Source organism: Carassius auratus, chromosome 26 (genome assembly GCF_003368295.1).
Source record: "Carassius auratus strain Wakin chromosome 26, ASM336829v1, whole genome shotgun sequence".
Classification (NCBI taxonomy): domain Eukaryota; kingdom Metazoa; phylum Chordata; class Actinopteri; order Cypriniformes; family Cyprinidae; genus Carassius; species Carassius auratus.
Window position 1 is genome coordinate 21,884,529 of NC_039268.1, and position 19,791 is coordinate 21,904,319.

Consider the following 19,791-nt stretch of genomic DNA (forward strand, 5'->3'; position numbering starts at 1 on the left):
CCAGGATGATCAAAGACAGTCTGGAGTTACCTGTAAGTACTGTGACAGTTAGAAGACGTCTGTGTGAAGCTAATCTATTTTCAAGAATCCCCCGCAAAGTCCCTCTGTTAAAAAAAAGGCATGTGCAGAAGAGGTTACAATTTGCCAAAGAACACATCAACTGGCCTAAAGAGAAATGGAGGAACATTTTGTGGACTGATGAGAGTAAAATTGTTCTTTTTGGGTCCAAGGGCCACAGGCAGTTTGTGAGACGACCCCCAAACTCTGAATTCAAGCCACAGTACACAGTGAAGACAGTGAAGCATGGAGGTGCAAGCATCATGATATGGGCATGTTTCTCCTACTATGGTGTTGGGCCTATTCATCGCATACCAGGGATCATGGATCAGTTTGCATATGTTAAAATACTTGAAGAGGTCATGTTGCCCTATGCTGAAGAGGACATGCCCTTGAAATGGTTGTTTCAACAAGACAATGACCCAAAACACACTAGTAAACGGGCAAAGTCTTGGTTCCAAACCAACAAAATTAATGTTATGGAGTGGCCAGCCCAATCTCCAGACCTTAATCCAATTGAGAGCTTGTGGGGTGATATCAAAAATGCTGTTTCTGAAGCAAAACCAAGAAATGTGAATGAATTGTGGAATGTTGTTAAAGAATCATGGAGTGGAATAACAGCTGAGAGGTGCCACAAGTTGGTTGACTCCATGCCACACAGATGTCAAGCAGTTTTAAAAAACTGTGGTCATACAACTAAATATTAGTTTAGTGATTCACGGGATTGCTAAATCCCAGAAAAAAAAAAAATGTTTGTACAAAATAGTTTTGAGTTTGTACAGTCAAAGGTAGACACTGCTATTTTTTTGAACACACCCCTTTCAACTAATTGCCCAATTGCACAGCCTTAAGAGCGTGCATATCATGAATGCTGGGTCTTGTTTGTTTTCTGACAATCTACTGAACCTACTGGTAACTTGTTTGCCACGTAGCAATAAAAAATATACTAAAAACCTTGATTATTCTGGTTAGTCACATTGTACTGCTATTATTTTGAACAATACTGTATATATACAAAGGAATATATATATATATATATATATGATATCTGAGTCTACACTTGACCTTAATATCCATAAATCAGGCAACAAGTCACATGACTCCATCACCACTTCAAATTATTACATGCTGATATGCTAATTACGATGCATTTGACTAAGTGTGTGTAAACAAACTGCAGATTTAAAAGCCAAGCTTAATTAATAACAGCACTGTGAATGGGGTTGTTTTTGTCCATGAATACAATGGCCAAACAGCTATAAAACCACAGAGCCAGTATATTTCTGGTTTATTAATGGCACTGCTTAAGTATTAATGGCTCTGTTCAGTGTTAATGAAAATTCTCCCATTCCTGTGGCCCAAAACAGCATCTATAATCAGCACAGATCCAGCAGCTCACCGGCGTAATTAACAATCTGTCAGCGTTATGGGCCGCATGTTCTTCAAAGCCTCGCTGTTGGTTTGTAAAACTCTTTAAGTGTGAGCTAGCTGTTAGCGATCCAACGCAAGTTCACGAAGAAGTGGGCAGAAGAACACAGGCCTTTGATTTGGAGTGGACTTGGAGCCGTCAGAGGAATAATGGAGGTTATGAGCTGGCAGTGATTCATGGTGAAGGGTTTTGTTCTGTCACTGGATTCATGTGGGCTGGATAGCCACTAGAAACCTCCAGCATGACACGTCGTATCACGGCCTCCGTCTCTCAGGAACATCAGTATGCAAACCGCCGGCGTGATTTGTCTCGCAGTCATTCAGCGAGCGACTCTGCTCACATTCTCACAGGAATGGAAGAAAAATCTCCTTAACAGCTCTATTGCTTCTTCTAGACAGCAGCAGCATTAAATCGAGAACTTTGCTCAAGTTTGTAGCATTTTCTCAAACATTTCTCAAACAATCCGAGCTGCTATTCACGTTCATATTCAAGTCTATAAATGTATATATTAAATTAAGAATGTTTGTTAGTACAGTAATGAGAATGAGATCTCAATACAGTACAGAAATTTGTGTGAAAATTGTAAGATTTATTGTATTGTATTCATGTATAATATACATGAATGTTATAAGTGTGTGTGTGTATGTGTGTGGGTGTGTGTTCTTGTGACATATCAGGACACAACTCTGTATAATGGCATGGGTATCACACAGGTATTACAAGGAGAGGGTGACTTATGAGGGCATAACCCATGTCCCCATTTTTCAAAAAGCTTGTAAATCATACAGAATGAGTTTTTTTTTTTTTTTTTTTTTTTTTTGAGGAAGTAAAAAAAAGCACAAAGTTTCCTGTGAGGGTTAGGGTTAGGTGTAGGGTTGGTGAAGGGCCATAGAATATACAGTTTGTACAGTATAAAAACCATTACACCTATGGGATGAACCCACTTTTCACAAAAACAAACGTGTGTGTGTGTGTGTGTGTGTGCGTGCGTGCTCTTGTTTTTGTGACATATCAGGACACAACTCTGCATAATGACATGGGTATGACACAGGTATTACAAGGAGAGGGTGACTTATGAGGACATAACCCATGTCCCCAATTATCAAAACACTTATAAATCATACAGAATGAGTTTTTTTGAGAAAGTAAAAATGCACAAAGTTTCCTGTGAGGGTTAGGGTTAGGTGTAGGGTTGGTGTAGGGCCATAGAATATACAGTTTGTACAGTATAAAAACTATTACGCCTATGGGATGATCACACTTCTCACAAAAACAAACGTGTGTGTGTGTGTTAGTGTGTGTGTGTGTATGTGTGTGTGTGTAATTTTGTAATGATTTTTATGCTATACAATTGTTGGAATCATCAAAAGATCTCAAAATACTAGTGGTGGGCATAGATTATTTTTTTTAAATCTAGATTAATCTCACTGTGATCTTGAAATTAATCTAGATTAATCTAGATCAATCTAGATTAAAATGGCTCATTCGAATTGCCGTAGCTGGGGTCAGCGGGACCCAGTGAAGGTTGTACCAGTGGGCCCTGTCTGAAATTGTTTAATTTGTATGTTTGTAATTTGTAATCTATTTTGCATATTCTCATTTTAGCCTGTTGGAATAAAAGAAAATATGATTTATCATATAAAAAAAAGATTTATGTATTTGAATTTCATATCATATTTGAATTATATATATATATACATATATATACATACACACACACACACACACACACACACAAACACACACAAATGAAACGGTCATATTGCACTCAAAATTATATATAGGCCTATATTTTTTATTTATGATGATATATATATATATATATATATATATATATATATATATATATATATATATATATTAACATTTAAGTGTAATCTTAGTGTATGGCAATTATTGACTGTATTTGGGTCCAATTTTATCTCTCCTTGAGAATCTGAGGAGACATTTGAGATACTTTAAGCAACTGTGATCCCCATTACGTCTCATTTAAGTTAAAGTTAAAGTTAAAGTTATAAAGAATAATTAAACCCATTTGTGGTGAATTGTCTAAGGACACAGCAGAGTTCGTTTACGTCACATGATACGGTCCATAAGAGCCGCTTTCATTTGCACTACATGCAAATCATCAGCTTTTCGAGAGCACTAATATTAACCTTTACATAACCTGTGAATATGTACTTCAGCTCTCCACTGTACGCCTTCATTATGACATTTCAAAAACTGTATAATTATTCTGAGCTGTATGGAGCAGGTCTGCCTGGTTTCCGGGCGAATTACAGTGGCGGTTTGGAGCGGGTCTGACCCGCCTAATTAAAGCCCGAGTCCCTAAAGAAAGCAATAACAAAAGGTTAAAAAGTAGATACTAAACGGCTCTCATTCAAAGGATTACATAAGGAACTTTTCAGTGTGGCCGCAAAAGTAGATTACAAGTTTGTCAGAGCATTCATTTCCACACACAGAAGTGAACAAAGCTTGAACACTTTGAACAGCCAAATGAAATGACCTTTAATGACCTTTTGAACAACTGACTACCTTGAAAAACAATGTAAAATCCAGGCACTGCCTAAAAACACACTTGATGCTTAAAAAAGCTTTTAAAAAGCAAACACGCTACCCATAACGGTCAAAACCAAATCAGACTTCATTTATTTATTTTAATTTGAAATTGTGCCAGTCTAAAAACTTGAGGAATTATTCATGAGCAACAAAGTAGTACAAACTGAATAGCAAGAGATGGGAATTATGACTTACTACAGATCGGTTCTTTCAAATGTTTCATTTCAATAAAAATGCTAACTCAAGATCTACTGTACTGTGACTGATTTGAAAATGAATCAATTAAAAACAGTGTTCTGAACAATTAATAAGAAACACTACAATAGTTTTTACCTTTAGTGCTAAGTGACCTTTAGTCCAAGATTCATCTGTAGGTTCTGTTCATTTGCTTCAAACAATTCATTGAAATTGTTTTGGAATTCAAATTCAAACTTATTCATGAGCAAATAATACACAAATATGAGAATCAAGCGATGGGAATTACAGTTTATTGGTGCAAACCAGTTCTTTTGAATATTTGGTTTCTATGAAACCATTAACTCAAGAACTACTTTGACCAGTCTGGGAATAAATCACTTAGACCTGTTAAAAAGATCTGACTAAACAAAATGATTTGTATATAATTCCTAACACTAAACTTTTGTTTAAAGGTCCCCTCCTTCGTGATTTCATCTTTTAAACTTTAGTTGCACGTCCTGATTTTGCCAAGTCCGATGTGTTCCTAGGTCAACATATTTTGTTGACCCTGGAACAACATTTTACTCCAAAAAATATATTCTTAACCATATCCCTACACCTAAACCTAACCTTAACCATGAGTAATCCCTAAAATCAGAGGAAATGATAGATGAATGACACTGATGTACAAGCACCAAACACTGATTTTAAGCATAAACTTCACAAAATCTATAAACTGGTTCTTCAAATCTGATTGGTTAATCACAATGTTGTTCCAGGGTCAACAACGATGTTGTCCCAGGAACATGTCTCACTTGGTAAAATCAGGTTAGGCACTTTAGTTAGTGTGTAATGTTGTTGTTAGTGTATAAATAATATCTGTAAAATGCTAAAGCTCAAAGTTCAATGCCAAGCGAGATATTTGATTTAACAGAATTTGCCTACAACAAACCCGTTTGGACTACATCCCTCTAGTTCCTGCAGGAATGATGTCACTTAAACAGTTTTTTGACTAACCTCCACCCACATGAATTCACAAAAAGGGGGCGTGGTCTTGTTGTGCTCCGACGGAGAAGAAGGAAGAGCTGTGTTTGTGTTTGACATGTCGTCGAAACGCTGTTATTTTCATCTCGGAGTCCAATCATCTTTGTTTGGGCTTCCCAGGGACGCTGTACTTTGAAATTAATGGTTACAATTTATGTTTAACTCGGTTCCCGTAAATTATAATCCACATGTAAAACTATGTGCAGCACATTTTGCTGAAGACAGTTTGCTGAGGACAACATTCTCAATCTCAATCAGTTTAATGCTGGATTCCCACAAATATTATTCTTGAAAGATGGAGCAGTTTCCTCTTTGTCTGGAGAAGGCGTTGTTTATGGACCACAGTAAGTGTATTTTATTATTTAAGTTGGTGCGTCTAACAGTTTCTGTAACTTATTACACAAATGGCAATGCTGTTTAGCTTTGTTAAATAGTTAAATCTGATGCTATTTTCAAGCGCAACTCGTCATGAGTAAAAACACTCCTGTGACTATAAATACATGTCCTGCACATGCTCCTGCCCACTTGCTTCTCAAAACTACTCCAAAACTAGTCCAATCGCGTTTGCAGGAGGGCAGCGGCCTGTAAGCTGCTGTCGAATCACAACACAGGAACCGCTGGCCCAATCAGAAATCGTTACGTATTTCTGAAGGAGGGACTTTATAGAACAAGAAAATCATCAGCCCGTTTTTATGACAGTGAAAAGAGCAGTATACAGATAGGTGAATTGTGTGAAAAATACCGGTTTTTTTTTTTTACACGCGAAACATGAACATGTTATATTGCACATTGTAAACACAATCAAAGCTTCAAAAAAGCACGTAAAACGGGACCTTTAACATTACTACACAACGCTTCATGCTTTCATGCAGGTCCAGCTGTATGAATGATTTGTTCACCAATTCCTACTCAACTTTTTTTTTTTGTTTAGTTTATTGAACCATTTTAAAATAAATTATTCAAAAGATTCGCCTCAATAGAATGATTCATTAAAAAAGTAATAAATAAACAGATGCAATGCAAAGAAATTATACTTTTAAACTGCACTGGAACTGATGTGTAATGACACCTGCATGAGCTGCAAATTCGATTGCTTTGCATTGCATCTGTTTATTATGGACTATCCAGTAATTAAACCAAAAAGCCTAGATGGATAATATCAAGCTATAAAACACAAATCAGACTGAAAACCAACTGTTGCACACTTACCGTCAAACTTTTTGTGCCTGGAGGTAAATACCGTCCGTATGGTGAGGCTTTTCTCATCCACTAATTTCTCGAAATCCAGCTTGCTCTGCTGGCCGAGCCTGTCCTCCATGTCTGAAGTGCAGCAGGTGTAGCCCTGGGAACAAACCCGCAGATGTTGACCTGTGGGACGAGAGAAGGACATATTTCACACAGCCGCAGTGGGAGACATGGAGCTCATCGCACCAAATCAGACACGCTTCATTAAGCCAGCACTGCGATGTGTGATTTCCCAAAGCGCACCGAAGACGTGAAGGTGCACCAAGCGAAATTAATGGTGCGTGTCGCCGCTGGATGTGACATCTTTAATTACGTCAAAGCGACAGATGGATGTTTCAGAGCCGTCTTCAAACCTCCTCCAGGCACGTTTTGCACTCAGGTGAGCTGTTTAATGATTGTGAACAAGCAGAAAACTTGTCAGAATGTCAGCGTTAAAAAGTATTTCCCATCTATTTTTAAAATTTTGTGCTTGACAGGCTACATTGCATTATAATATGTTCAACGTGATACTGTATGTAGTTTACCTGCGGAGAAAAAGTCTAAACCAGGTTCAAGTCAGAATGAAAAAGCATTCTGCTAGATTTCATGTCCATAGAAAGCACATTAAATTTAAGTAAAGTGTCTATTTTTAAAGTTTCAAATAAGTTTTTGTAGAATAAAATTTAAAAAAATATGGTTGAAATGGTGTTACATTGTCATTCAGTGTAACACGATATGTATGTTAAAATTAAAACAACATGCTTATTCTGATGTGTACATATAAAAATATAAAAGATTATAGGGGAGCATATTAAATTTGATTGTACTTTTCATGAGTAAAATAATCTTACTGAAAAATGGACAAAACCTAGGATAATGGCAAATTACTATAAATACTAAAAGTACATCTAATTAGTATTTGGGGTAAAAGTAATTAGTCTGTTAATGTGTCATAAATGTATTTTTGTTATAAATATGCCTGACAAGACTTTTAAGGGGGTGTTTTCTGTAAATCGGAGGAGATGTATGATATTTATGTTTTTCTCAGATAAACAAACAAAAATACAACAGAAAATTGTATTTATTTATTTATTTTGAAAAAACAACAACAATTTAAATCAGCATTGTTTTTATACCCCTTTTCGTCTTTGACCCACACACATATATTATATATTTTAATACAGTTTGTTATTGTGCAATGCCACAATTAAAAGATCAGAATTGGAGAAATGGATGAGGTTAAACTGTACCAAGCTGTTTTTCAGTAGGGTTCCCAACCCAACAGCAAACGAATTACAGTTTTCGAGTGTAAATGGCACCCCTCCAGTCATTCTGTGCAGTTTGCATTTTGCACCTGCCCGTCTCCACCATCTGTCCAGCTCAGCATTAAACTGCCCTTCCCATCGCAACTTCCCCAAAAAAATCTCTAACACCTGCTCGATGAAGCATGCTGTCAGGCAGACCACCACTGCATCAGCTCCAGAGCCAAAGCCAAAGTGCTTCTGGCACGTGTGGATCGAGGGACACCATAACGTATGGAGGAAATGCCAAACCACGGGCTAATGATACATTTAAAAACACCTCAAACTTTGGCGGGGAATCATTAGTTGCTCCCGGTGAGTGAAAGCGATAAACAAGAGTGTGTTGGTAATGACATGGCTGCTGAACAGTGTTTTTAGAAAACCCTCGTTCTCATACTGCCAGATGATACGAAAACTAATATCAGACCATTATATAGTGAGCAGGCGGATACTAGTGTTTATTTTCCAGTGTGTATTGACTTCTGCAGAGAGAATATTTTGAAGCCTGGGTGCGATTTAATTTCTGATAGCGTCTCCTCGTTTTACTGTAATAAGTGAGAAATTGTGCAATTTATGAACAGGGCCGTATCTGAGCACGTCTTTGAAGGGAATAATAGGAAACAGACATTATAAGCCTCGGCATTCATTGTAGAAACTTTTTCACATTAGAGTTCAATCACATTTGAGTTTCGTCAAACATTATGCATGCTTTCAGTATCTTGAATTGGTTGGTCAAGGTTATTTCAAGCTTTTAGGTTTAAAGCTTTTTTGCACGTATAAAAGGAAAAACCACAAATGAGATACCTCAAATGTTTCTTCAATGACAATGACTTTACTCTTAAAGTAATGAATACTGTAGCTTTACTCTTAATGCTTGTCAAAAACTGAGTCCAGTTTTATTTTCCTGAAAGCACTTTAGTAGAAAATCAAGGGGGAAGTTGATACTGATGTTTGTTAAGATTTTTGAAAGATATATTCTGCTCACCAAACCTGCATGCATTTACTCTTCTTTTTTTTTCTTTTTTTTTCATGTATTACAATCAGCCATGATTATTCTACTCTTTTAATTAAAAAGATGTTTATATGCATAGCCGCTAACTGACAATAAAATGAACATATACTTGTTTAATTAGTGACACATGTGACAGTCAACATTTATTTGAATATGGCAAAAAATATTGTGCTCTACAATATTTCCATGAATAAATCTCTGACAGAGACTATCAGCCAATCACTGTGAGCATAGTTATTATGCATGCTGACATCATCGAGGTCAACGAGGTCACAGATAATGACAGACGAAGCCCACACGTTTCATCTCAGAAAGATGCAAGTATAAATATAAAAATAACTGAAGAAAAGCCTGTCATTTCTCAACACATGTTACACTGGCTTCAACTCGACATGTTTTTAAGCATGCGCGCCGATTGTGAGCTCATGATTAAGACAAGGTTTTCACAAACCGCTCCAAAGCGTTAAGTTATTCATTCACGGTGATTGTCTCTCACTTCTCGGCACAGATGTGGAGGATCGTTACGGATCGTTATCTCTGGAAGCTCCAGCATGGAGCGTGATTGAAGCTCAGCATTGTAATTAGCTGGAGATGCTGACTATCAGAAGCTGGAGCGAGTGCTGCTGAGACAAAGTCCATTCACCACAGACAGACAAGATCAGTCCTGCCACAACGGATCATCAAGTCCTTCTCAAACTATCGTAGAGGCAGAAATATCACAGTTTGCCAAAAGTCATGTTTACCAACTGACTGGAAAATATAAGATACGATAAATGTAAACATTTTGATAAATCATTCGCAGTGTTTTTTACAAGTTTGGGGTTAGTAAGAATGTTTTTTTTTTTTTGTCTAATTATGCTAACCATGGATGCATTTCTTTGATCAAAAATACAGTAAAAAAATAGTATTACAGGTTCAAATAATAAATCTATATGAATCTGTTCAAATAGAATTTATTCCTGTGATCAAAGCTGTATTTTCAGCATCATTCCTCCAGTCTTCAGTGTCACATGATCTTCAGAAATCATTATAATATGCTGATTTGCTGCTCAGGAAAGATTTCTGATTATTAACAATGTTGAAATCATTTGTGCTGCCATATTTCTTTTGTATTTTTTAATTAATTCATTTTTTTTGTGTGTGTGTGTGAAAACTGATACATTTATTTTATTGTATTATTTTTTCTTGAATAGCAAGTTAAAAAAAGTGGTCTTCTGTAAAGTTATACACATCTTTACTGTCACTTCATTGTCAATGTCACTCAATTTAATGCATCCTTGCTGATAAAAATAGAAATTTCTTGCAAAAAAAAAAAAAAAATGCATTTTTGTTACAGTAGTGTAAACTCTAAAGCTTACTTTTTTTTCTTTCTAAATTTTACATTTACACATTTGACAGATTCATTAACTGTATCTAAAGCGACATGCAATGTATCCAAAACAAACATTTTATTTCACATTTCAGAATTGCAAATACAGGTTTAAATCTATTTTATATTTACATAGTGCATTCTTATTTATGCATACCATTTAACTTCACACTTAATGGAGTTTTGAATATTATTTTGTTTTGATAAATGTACATTTCAAATCCAAGGTACAGTATATTACAGCAGCAAAGCCTCATATCACTCTTTCAGGATTTGTGCAAATCATCACCAGGGTTGGAAGCGGTGCAATAGACATATGCATATCAAAATAACACTAATCAGATTAAAGATGCATTTAAAATATGGTGAATACAAGAGGGATTACATTTATTAAAAAAGGCTTCTGCTGATGCACAAACAACCCCATCTGTGCTGTCAACACAAATAAAAAAATAAACTAAATGTTGCCAAAAAAAAAAAAAACTGATTTCGTTTACTGAAAACCAAAAGGCATTCAGTTACAGGAGATTAAGAAATGACTTCATCTGCAAGTACCAAAGGCAAAAAAAAACATAAAAAATTAAAATAAAAATACCCTCAACACTTGGCACTGAACACACTCTCTGCATCAAAAGATTCAACATCCAGCCTGACGAAGAGTTTGACAAAAAGACTAACTGCTCAGTACAGTACTGTCATGTTAGCTAATGAAGAAGATCTGCTTTATTTTTTTCACCTTCACACCCCAAACCCCAGCAAATCCGCTTATTAACCAACTAGGTAGCTAAAAATAGTTTGAATACACCTTTAAACATCAGCTGAATCCTGGCAGACTGTTTGCTAACAGAAAGAAAATAATAAAATCAAGGTCTACGAAACCACAGGTACATTTAACAGCATGCAATCTTTTATTCATTACTAAAACCAATTATGCATACACACACACACACACACGTGTATATATATATATATATATATATATATATATATATATATATATATATATATATATATATATATATATATAGAGAGAGAGAGAGAGAGAGAGAGAGAGAGAGAGAGAGAGAGAGAGAGACTTTTGACTTAGCAAAAATGAGTTGCAGACATTAAATTAGTATTTTGTTTTACTAATTGCATTTTTAAAAGGTGATCAATAATCCAAAATTCATCCTAAAAGAAATACTCCACACCCAGAGGATAACTTCGAATTAGAAAAGCAACAAGCACGATCATATTCAAACAGCCTGCTTATTTGTTTTCTCATTATTTCCTATTCCTCAGGAGTCGGCTGTTATGATGCTTACTCTCTGTTGCATCATTATAGAAATGATAGAGTTAATAGACATTTCTACGGCAGCGTTTGCTTCATAAAATGATTTCAAGCTTCTTCCTCTACTGAGCATCGTTTGAATTTGCATCTCTTTGATGGGCCAATATCTCCACGGACCAATCACGCTGGCTAGTAAATAGAGCCCACAGTTTGATTTCTTCTTTATAAAAGCAGCTCCGTTCATGTGCAGAAGTGATAATGTAAAACTTTTGTAAAAAATAAATGCTAATTATATAGAAATTATATAGAAATGCATACAGCAATTCAGCGGTTCCTCTGTGATTCACACTGAAATCAAACATTGCATTGGACTCCAGTTTCCAGTAGTTGTTGGACAAAGAATAGTTCTTCATAATTTTTACTTTTACTTTGCGAGTTGTGTGTAGGTTCAAGTAATTTAAGGTTACGGCCTTGGCTAATCTCCCAAACTTGCTGTAGTTAATTCAATAAAAACTAGTAGTAAATCATCCTGAGGATGGGACTCCTTGCCAAGAAGTTGGTTGAATTATTTATATATATATATATATATATATATATATATATATATATATATATATATATATATATATATATATATATATATATATATATATATATATATATAAAAAATACTTTTCACAACTTTAGCCAAAGTTTACGATCAATCTGCATCCCAAAAAAGTAAACAGAACAGGAAAATACAGTAAAAAATACAAGCAAAAAATAATATAATGAACAATAATTATATTAATATAAATTATAGATAATAAAAAAAAACTTAATTTGAAAAATTAAATTAAATTAAATTAAATTAAATCAAATCCTGAAATGATCCCTGGTCAATCCCTACCATTTTATATATTATATTGCAATACATTGCATTATATATTATTTTTTATATAATATATAAAATTATAATATAATATAATACAATATAATATAATTCAATAATGCAATATTATATAATGCTATACATTTCAGAGTAATATAATACAGAATATAGTCAAAGAAGTTAATCTAAAATTACTTGCAGACTTTAAAAGAAATATCACAAGTGCAGTTATTAACCTTTATCAGCTGCATGCATGTCATAATGTTGATTAGCACAGAGAATAATTTAGTTCTGTCCCTCTTTTTTTAAACCAAAAAAGAAAAGAAAAACTGTGGTGTTCTAGAACAGAAATAAAGTAAGCTCCATTTTTTTCTTCTTCTTCTTCTTAAAGCGTTTAATGAAGGATGAGATCAAAAGATTCTCTGGTCTGGTCCATATTGAGTCAGGATACAGTGTGATGCATGCTTATAATGCTGATGACATCCAGTAATGAGATCAGCCCTGTTTGTGGGTCACAGTGACCGCCCGTCATCCATTAAACGTCAGCGTCTTGCTTCACTTCAACACGCATGCAGCCAGTTTCCCCACAATCTGCCTAATTTCATAAACTGTGCAATTCATCAACGGAGAGGCCTTCAAGAGGAGCCAATGAACCGAATTAGAGATACGGCCGTCACTTTGAAAGTACAACGGTGTGGTGCAAAGCTGAATGAGCTCTGAGAAAACAAAGCTAAGCAGAAAGACGTCGCAGGAACAGAAACGTGTCTATTGTTTGCTTTGGGAAGGACGGATGGAGAAGGAAGCATCTGTAGCGCTTTCATTACAATTGAATCTTGACTCAAGCTGCCAGTAATTACATTTCACATAATGAGTGTTTGATTGTAGTGTAAGACAAATTAGCATTCCTTAAAAGTGAGTAAATGGAAGTAATTGATGGTGGGATTATATTGCTAAACGGAAGACAAACGGGTGTAGCTCTCTATCTTCAGACCTCCCCGTGGATCCCAACAGAAGTGGGCTTTTTCCAAGCGATTGGCTTGGATTTACCTGCGGTTTCTGCTCGTGTGTGGTTCTTGGATTGGACAGGATTTCCATGTTTCGTTAAGTTATGACCACAGTCAAGCAGAGAAACAACACTTACACCGCACCACGACTGTAGCTTCGTGCACACAGAGTTCTTACACAGATTGCATTGATTTTCATCACTTATTACCATTTGTGGGTCAAACAGTCCCAACTATATTAGCAAATACAGCAGTGCGGATATTTATCTTCATGTCCAAAGACAAACTAAAACTTGCCCTACTTTCTTAACACAAAATCCTTGTGATTTATAAGGCATGGAAAATCATGAAATTCAATCAAATCTGTAATCGGGCTCAACAACAACATTATTGCATTATGATGCCATGCACTTTTTAATATTTGGTTTTCTGTGATGCTTTTAATATAGATGTACATTTATATGTGACATATCAATCATGTTTTGCACCATTCACCAGCAACATTTATCAAGTTATTGAGTTTATTAATCTAGTTTATAACTTTTGTTGTATTAGAGATTTAAATTTCCCAACTAATAATCAAAATCCCTGTTATTAATTGTCTTAAAGGACTATTGGTAACACTTTAGAATAAGGTTCCATTAGTTAATGTTAGTTAATGTATTAATTAACATGAACAAACAATGAATAATACATTTATTACTGTATTTATTCATCTTCGTTAATGTTAGTTAATGAAAATACAGTTATTCATTGTTAGTTCATGGTAATTCACAGTGCATTAACTAATGTTAACAAGCACAACTTTTGATTTAAATAATGCATTAGTAAATGTTTAAATTAACATGAACTAAGATTTATAAATGCTGTCGAAGGATTGTTCTTGCTTATTTCATGTTAACGAAAGTAGTTAACTAACATTAACTAATGGAACCTTATTCTAAAGTGTTACCGGACTATTTTTTTTCTGATCCTATAAAAATGTTTTGCTAAAATAGTTATAAAATATTCTAAAGAAATAATAAAATATAAAAAATCAATAATAAATAATAAAGAATAAATAAAAATAAAAATAATTAAATAAATAATAAAAATATGAATAATAAATAATAAAAATAATTAATAAATATTAAAATAATACATTTTAAATATTAAAACCGAAACATTAAACCCTAAATCTAATAAAACCTAAATAGTAAAAAAAAAAAAAAAAAAAAAAAAAACTGCACAAGTGGACACTGTCATGGGAATTGATTTGGTCATGATGTGTGTGAGCAACACAGCAGTTATTTGACACAACTCTGAAAAGTGTAGGAAAAGTAGGATAGAGATTTCATACTGCAGCAAACCCAGCCATGGGATCTGATTATGCCCAGCGAACAAAGTCATGCCAAAAAAACTGGGAGCGACTCTCCAAGGTATTCATTAGTCTACCTGGCCACAGGGATCTCCTGCATATGGCCGCTGCCATATGGTGCGTCCCTCGGCCCGTCGAGAGCCTCTCTGCCAGCGCCTTCACCTCCAGCACCTCGCCAAACAGCGCTAGCCTAATTTACAGCCGCTCACTTTGATAGCCCACACCGCTCGCGGCACCTGGAGCCGGTCCCCACAAACCACACGTCATTTCGCCTCATTTTGTTTTGTGGCGAGGAGCATAGAAAAATCAATAATCATTGTTGTTTATTGCCTGGCTGGTGTGTGGAGACTTTTGTCAGTGGCCAGCCAATAAGTCATTTATCATGTAGCGCCGTGGCCCAGGAGAGAATGATGGGACAGCGAAAACCAGAGAGCACTTGGATTCATTTAAGAACCGCAGAGAGATTTGGCCGTCGTCGGTCGGGAAACCCGAGCTCTCTGCTAATTCTGTGACTAATCAACTGCAGGCTGCTTTGGCACGTCGCAGGAGTCCTGCAGCCCATCGATCCGCATCAGTGACTTCTCCAGCGACCAAGCACTACCTTTATAGATCAGACCTCGCTCAGGTGCTCCATTACCGCATTATTAGGAGGAGAGCAGCGAGCTGGAGTCCAGCAGAAGTGTGGATCTGCTTCATACAGTCTCGCTATTGAAGGAGGATCGTCAGACTTGTTAGAAGCATATTTCACTCAAAAATTACAAGAAATAGCAAATGAAAGCAAATCACTTTTAGAAACTTTAAAAGAATGCAATGCATTTGAATACAAAACATTAAATAGTTAAATGCAAAACCAAGCCAACTTCCAATGAAAAAGATTGTTTCTTATATTATTATTATTATTATCATCATTATTTAATTGTGCATTTTAATTTTGACATGATCTTTTTTTTTTTTAGGAGTGTCCCAATATTAGATTTGAGGGTGAATCTCGTGGGATTTGACAACTGTCCTGATCACAATATTCTGAGCATCAAATCCTTTGTCTGTCCTCTGTGAAAGTGAAATGCCACAACCCACAGGCGCTCTGAAGATATTAATGGTTCAAACACAGCTATGTGAAGTCAAATTGGGGAAAAATTAGATTCAAGTGTGAATAAAGCTGATGCAATTTAAATAGAAACAAAGCAACCAGTAAAAGGGCTTGTTGCTTTCCTGTGCAGTTGATTAGGACACATGTTTTTGTCTAACCAGCCTGTATTGTTCTGAAAGTTCAGCTGTTTCTGTCTCAGTCCGATCTATACTTCTGTAGTGAATGATCTACAAGGAGCTGGACAATACAGCGCTGTCCCATTGTCAAAATTACTGCAATGCTCCATTTGCTTCAATAAAAGTCCCAGAATTCAGTGCAAAAAAGTTTTTGCACTTCACTATATTAACCTACTGGAAATGTCATGATTTACCAAATATTTATATATATATATATATATATATATATATATATATATATATATATATATATATATATATATATATATATATATATATATATATATATATATATATATATATATATATAAAATAACATATTTTATTATTTTCTTTTTTTTTTTTTTTTTGGGGGGGGGGGTTATATAATATTTAACTAACTTTTTTTAAATTACTTTTTTAACAAAACAATTTTTATTTGCTTACATACTGAAATATAATTTAGCATCACCCTTTAATGATTTTATGAAATGTATTTTCAAAACAATTAATTTTATTAAATTATATAATAATAATAATAATAATAATAATAATAATAATAATAATAATAATAATAATAACATAAGATTAGCTTTTCATGATCTAATAGAAATAATATTATTTTAAAACTTTTATTTTTTTTTATGAAACAATTGAATACATTCTAAAATATAATATAAAATCAACCCAGATTTCACGAAGAATTTTTAATCAAATTCAATCTTAATAATAATTTGATATTATGTTAACAATTTAGTTAATAAACTAGTTTTTCATGATTTTATGGAATAATTATTTTAATAAAATGCTATATTTTTAACATATTTTTAACATAATTGTTTTGAAATCACATAAAATAATCATAAACATTACTTCACCATTTTATGAAATAATGTATAACAATAAAAATATGATTTTATGATATTATGCTTCAAATTAATTAGCATTGCATGATTTTATAAATGATTTCACCGAAAAAACAAACAATTTTTTTTTTTTTTTTTTTTTTTTTAATAATAATATATTCCTTAATGGCTTAATCAGTTACTACTGTATCTTTTAAAACCTAAAATGAAGATTCTGAACTTCATCTTCATTCACATTAAAGGGAACGAAGGAATGAGACACAGTCATTGACTTCTTCTCTGAGCTAAACAACCAACTCAATACATCTCCATCCGAACTCATCCCACAGAACCCTCTGTGACAGTCTCATCAAGTCCAGACTAATACAGGAGCGTGTCCCGCCTCAACACACACACACAGAGGCGCTTCAGAGAGCCAAAGCAAACATTAAAGGTCCCGAGTTCTTTGAGTGCTTGCCAGACCTCCTCCAACCAAACCAACAAACATGATTAAAGACCTCCAAGCTGCTCGTGCTGTCACGGCCGGGTTACCCTTTAAAATAATAATATCACTAGTCCATCTAATGAACACATCAGCTTCATACTGCATAATGAATGAGTTTCAGACCAAACGCTGCTTAATTATCCCTTCAAGCTGAGATCCAACTGGGTCCAGGCCAAGAACCAGTCTGCATGTTCATGTTGCTTTTGGGAGGAAGATCTAAGTTATTGACTCAGTCTAATTGAATCTAAGAAATAATTCACCCTGCAATTAACATTCTGTCTTTATTTACTCACTTTTATGACATTTCAAACTATGTATGCATTGAAGGAGAAGGGCTCTTAGCCGTCAAACTGTATCCACCGAATGATGTGGATTTTATGGATATCACACTGTTTAAATGCAAAGATAGTAAAAATGCATGCATCGCAATTGCTGACATATTTATTTTACACAATATTTAATAAATTACATAATTTGAAAACAAATGAATATGATAATAATAACTGAACTTGCATTCTCAGTGCTGTCAAAAAAAACGGTTTTAATAAAACAATTAATTATTTTATCTAATTAAATAATATATAATATTAACTAGCGTTTGATGATTTTAAAAAGCTTGTTTTAATACAATAATCTTATTTGATTATATAATAAAATATTTAACTAGCCTTTTATGATTTTATGAAATAATTTTTAATAAAACAATATTTATTTGCTTATATTATGTCATCATATGTAATATTAACAAGCATTTTATGAGTTTGACATGTATGTTTAAATAAATTAATTATTTAATTTCATTAAATTATATTAACAATAACAGGTTTTTTTTTTTTTTTCGTTTTTTTCTAAAACAGTTATTTACTTTGTTTGGTTATAAAATGGTTATTATTAACTATAATCTCATTATATGGATTAGAATAATTATTCGAATAAAACCATTTGATAATTATTATGTTATTTAATAAAATTATTATTTTATAATGTAACACAAATGTACAACTAAGGATTTTCCCAAAATACTTGTACAATATTTATAAAAAATAAATATATATATATATTGCTTCTGACATATCGACCAAGAAATAAATAAAATGCCAGATGCTGATAATAATAATAAAAAAATAAAAATTGGCAAAAATTGGCAAATATATTAGCGCCAATAAAATAAACTAAAATAAGTAATTAATGTAATTTAAATTATTATTAGCTGGAGTCTCACACACAGATTGCATGAGGTGGTTCTAATTGGCTGTTCTCAGGTAAGTGAGTTTACAGGAAGTCATAATCCTCGCTCACATGAACTTTTACTCCATATTACACTTCCCTCAGTTCCAGCTGAGACTCCAGACCCAAACTGAATTTGTCCACACAAGATGTTGAGGAGAATTCCCCAAAGGAAATGTCACCATATGCTGCAGCTCTGCGAGGAGATGAAGGCTTCACTTCTCTCTTTGGCAGACGCTCATCATTTGCCCACAGATATCTGGGATTTCCTCGAGTAAAAGTGAAGGCTTATTGAAATAGATACAGAAAACACCAGACTCTGTGCTTGCCTATATTACTCAATTTGCTGTTCTACGTTTTTATTTAAGCTGATTTAAGTTATGTTTTATAATTCTAAATTAATGTAAAGTGAATATGAAAACCACAGATCATTTAAAACTATTTTTTTTAGTTTAGCTAAGCTTAGCTTGGCTTAGTCTCTCATATCTTTATATTGCAGAATGGCAAAAAACTGGACAAAATTTAATAAATCAACCATATATGAACTCAAATATATAATGTCAAAACTATTTTACTCATTTGTTTTAAAATTAATACATTTTAACATCACAAAAAAACAGTGATGTAAATTGTATAGCTAGATATTTTACAAAAAAATGTCAAAACTAAAAATGTTAATGTATTGTAATGAATATTCTAACAGAGAATTATATAATGATTAATTGTGTAAGTTGATTGTTGATAATGATTTTTTTTTTCCACTTACAGTAATAAGACACTGAGGAAACTATATACTAAAGTAATGCTAAAGACACTCACATCAGCACATTGGATAAAGATTTTGTTTCAAATATTACTTGGAAATGTCTATAAAGGTTACAGCAATACATGTTCCAAAATAAAATAGATATATCGTCCGTATATCTCCAAACACACACATACAACACGATTTTGATATTGTCATTACTGGTGTTGCTAAAGTAATGCTGTTTTTTTTTTTAACGAGGAGCAATATAAACTCCTAAATAATGCTGAGACGTTAAACCTCAAACTCCTCGATATCAGCAGCTTTTACACCTCGTGCTGTAATGGAAAAGCTCTCTCAAGCAAACGATTCCATGAGCCACTAATCCACAGCTACTGTACTACAAAACGAGAAGACGACAGCAAATCATCCAACATCGCCGTAACCGGCCGCTCATCCACTCAAGATGCTCTCCATACATCCAGAGCTCAAACCTGCTGGAGTCTGAAGTCCACTTAATGTGCATTAACAGCCCTAGGAGCGTTTTTAC

General features: G+C 34.0%; 1 protein-coding gene across 2 annotated transcripts in view; it reads right to left on the reverse strand.

Annotated features, from left to right (window-relative positions):
- The window catches only part of LOC113044638 (glypican-6-like), a 184,598-nt gene that overhangs the window by 135,849 nt on the left and 28,958 nt on the right, over positions 1 to 19,791 (reverse strand). For both annotated transcript variants that reach the window (XM_026204785.1, XM_026204784.1), the window contains exon 2: positions 6,476 to 6,634. In XM_026204785.1, coding sequence (XP_026060570.1) covers positions 6,476 to 6,634 — 159 coding nt within the window. The remainder of the gene's footprint in view (positions 1 to 6,475; positions 6,635 to 19,791) is intronic.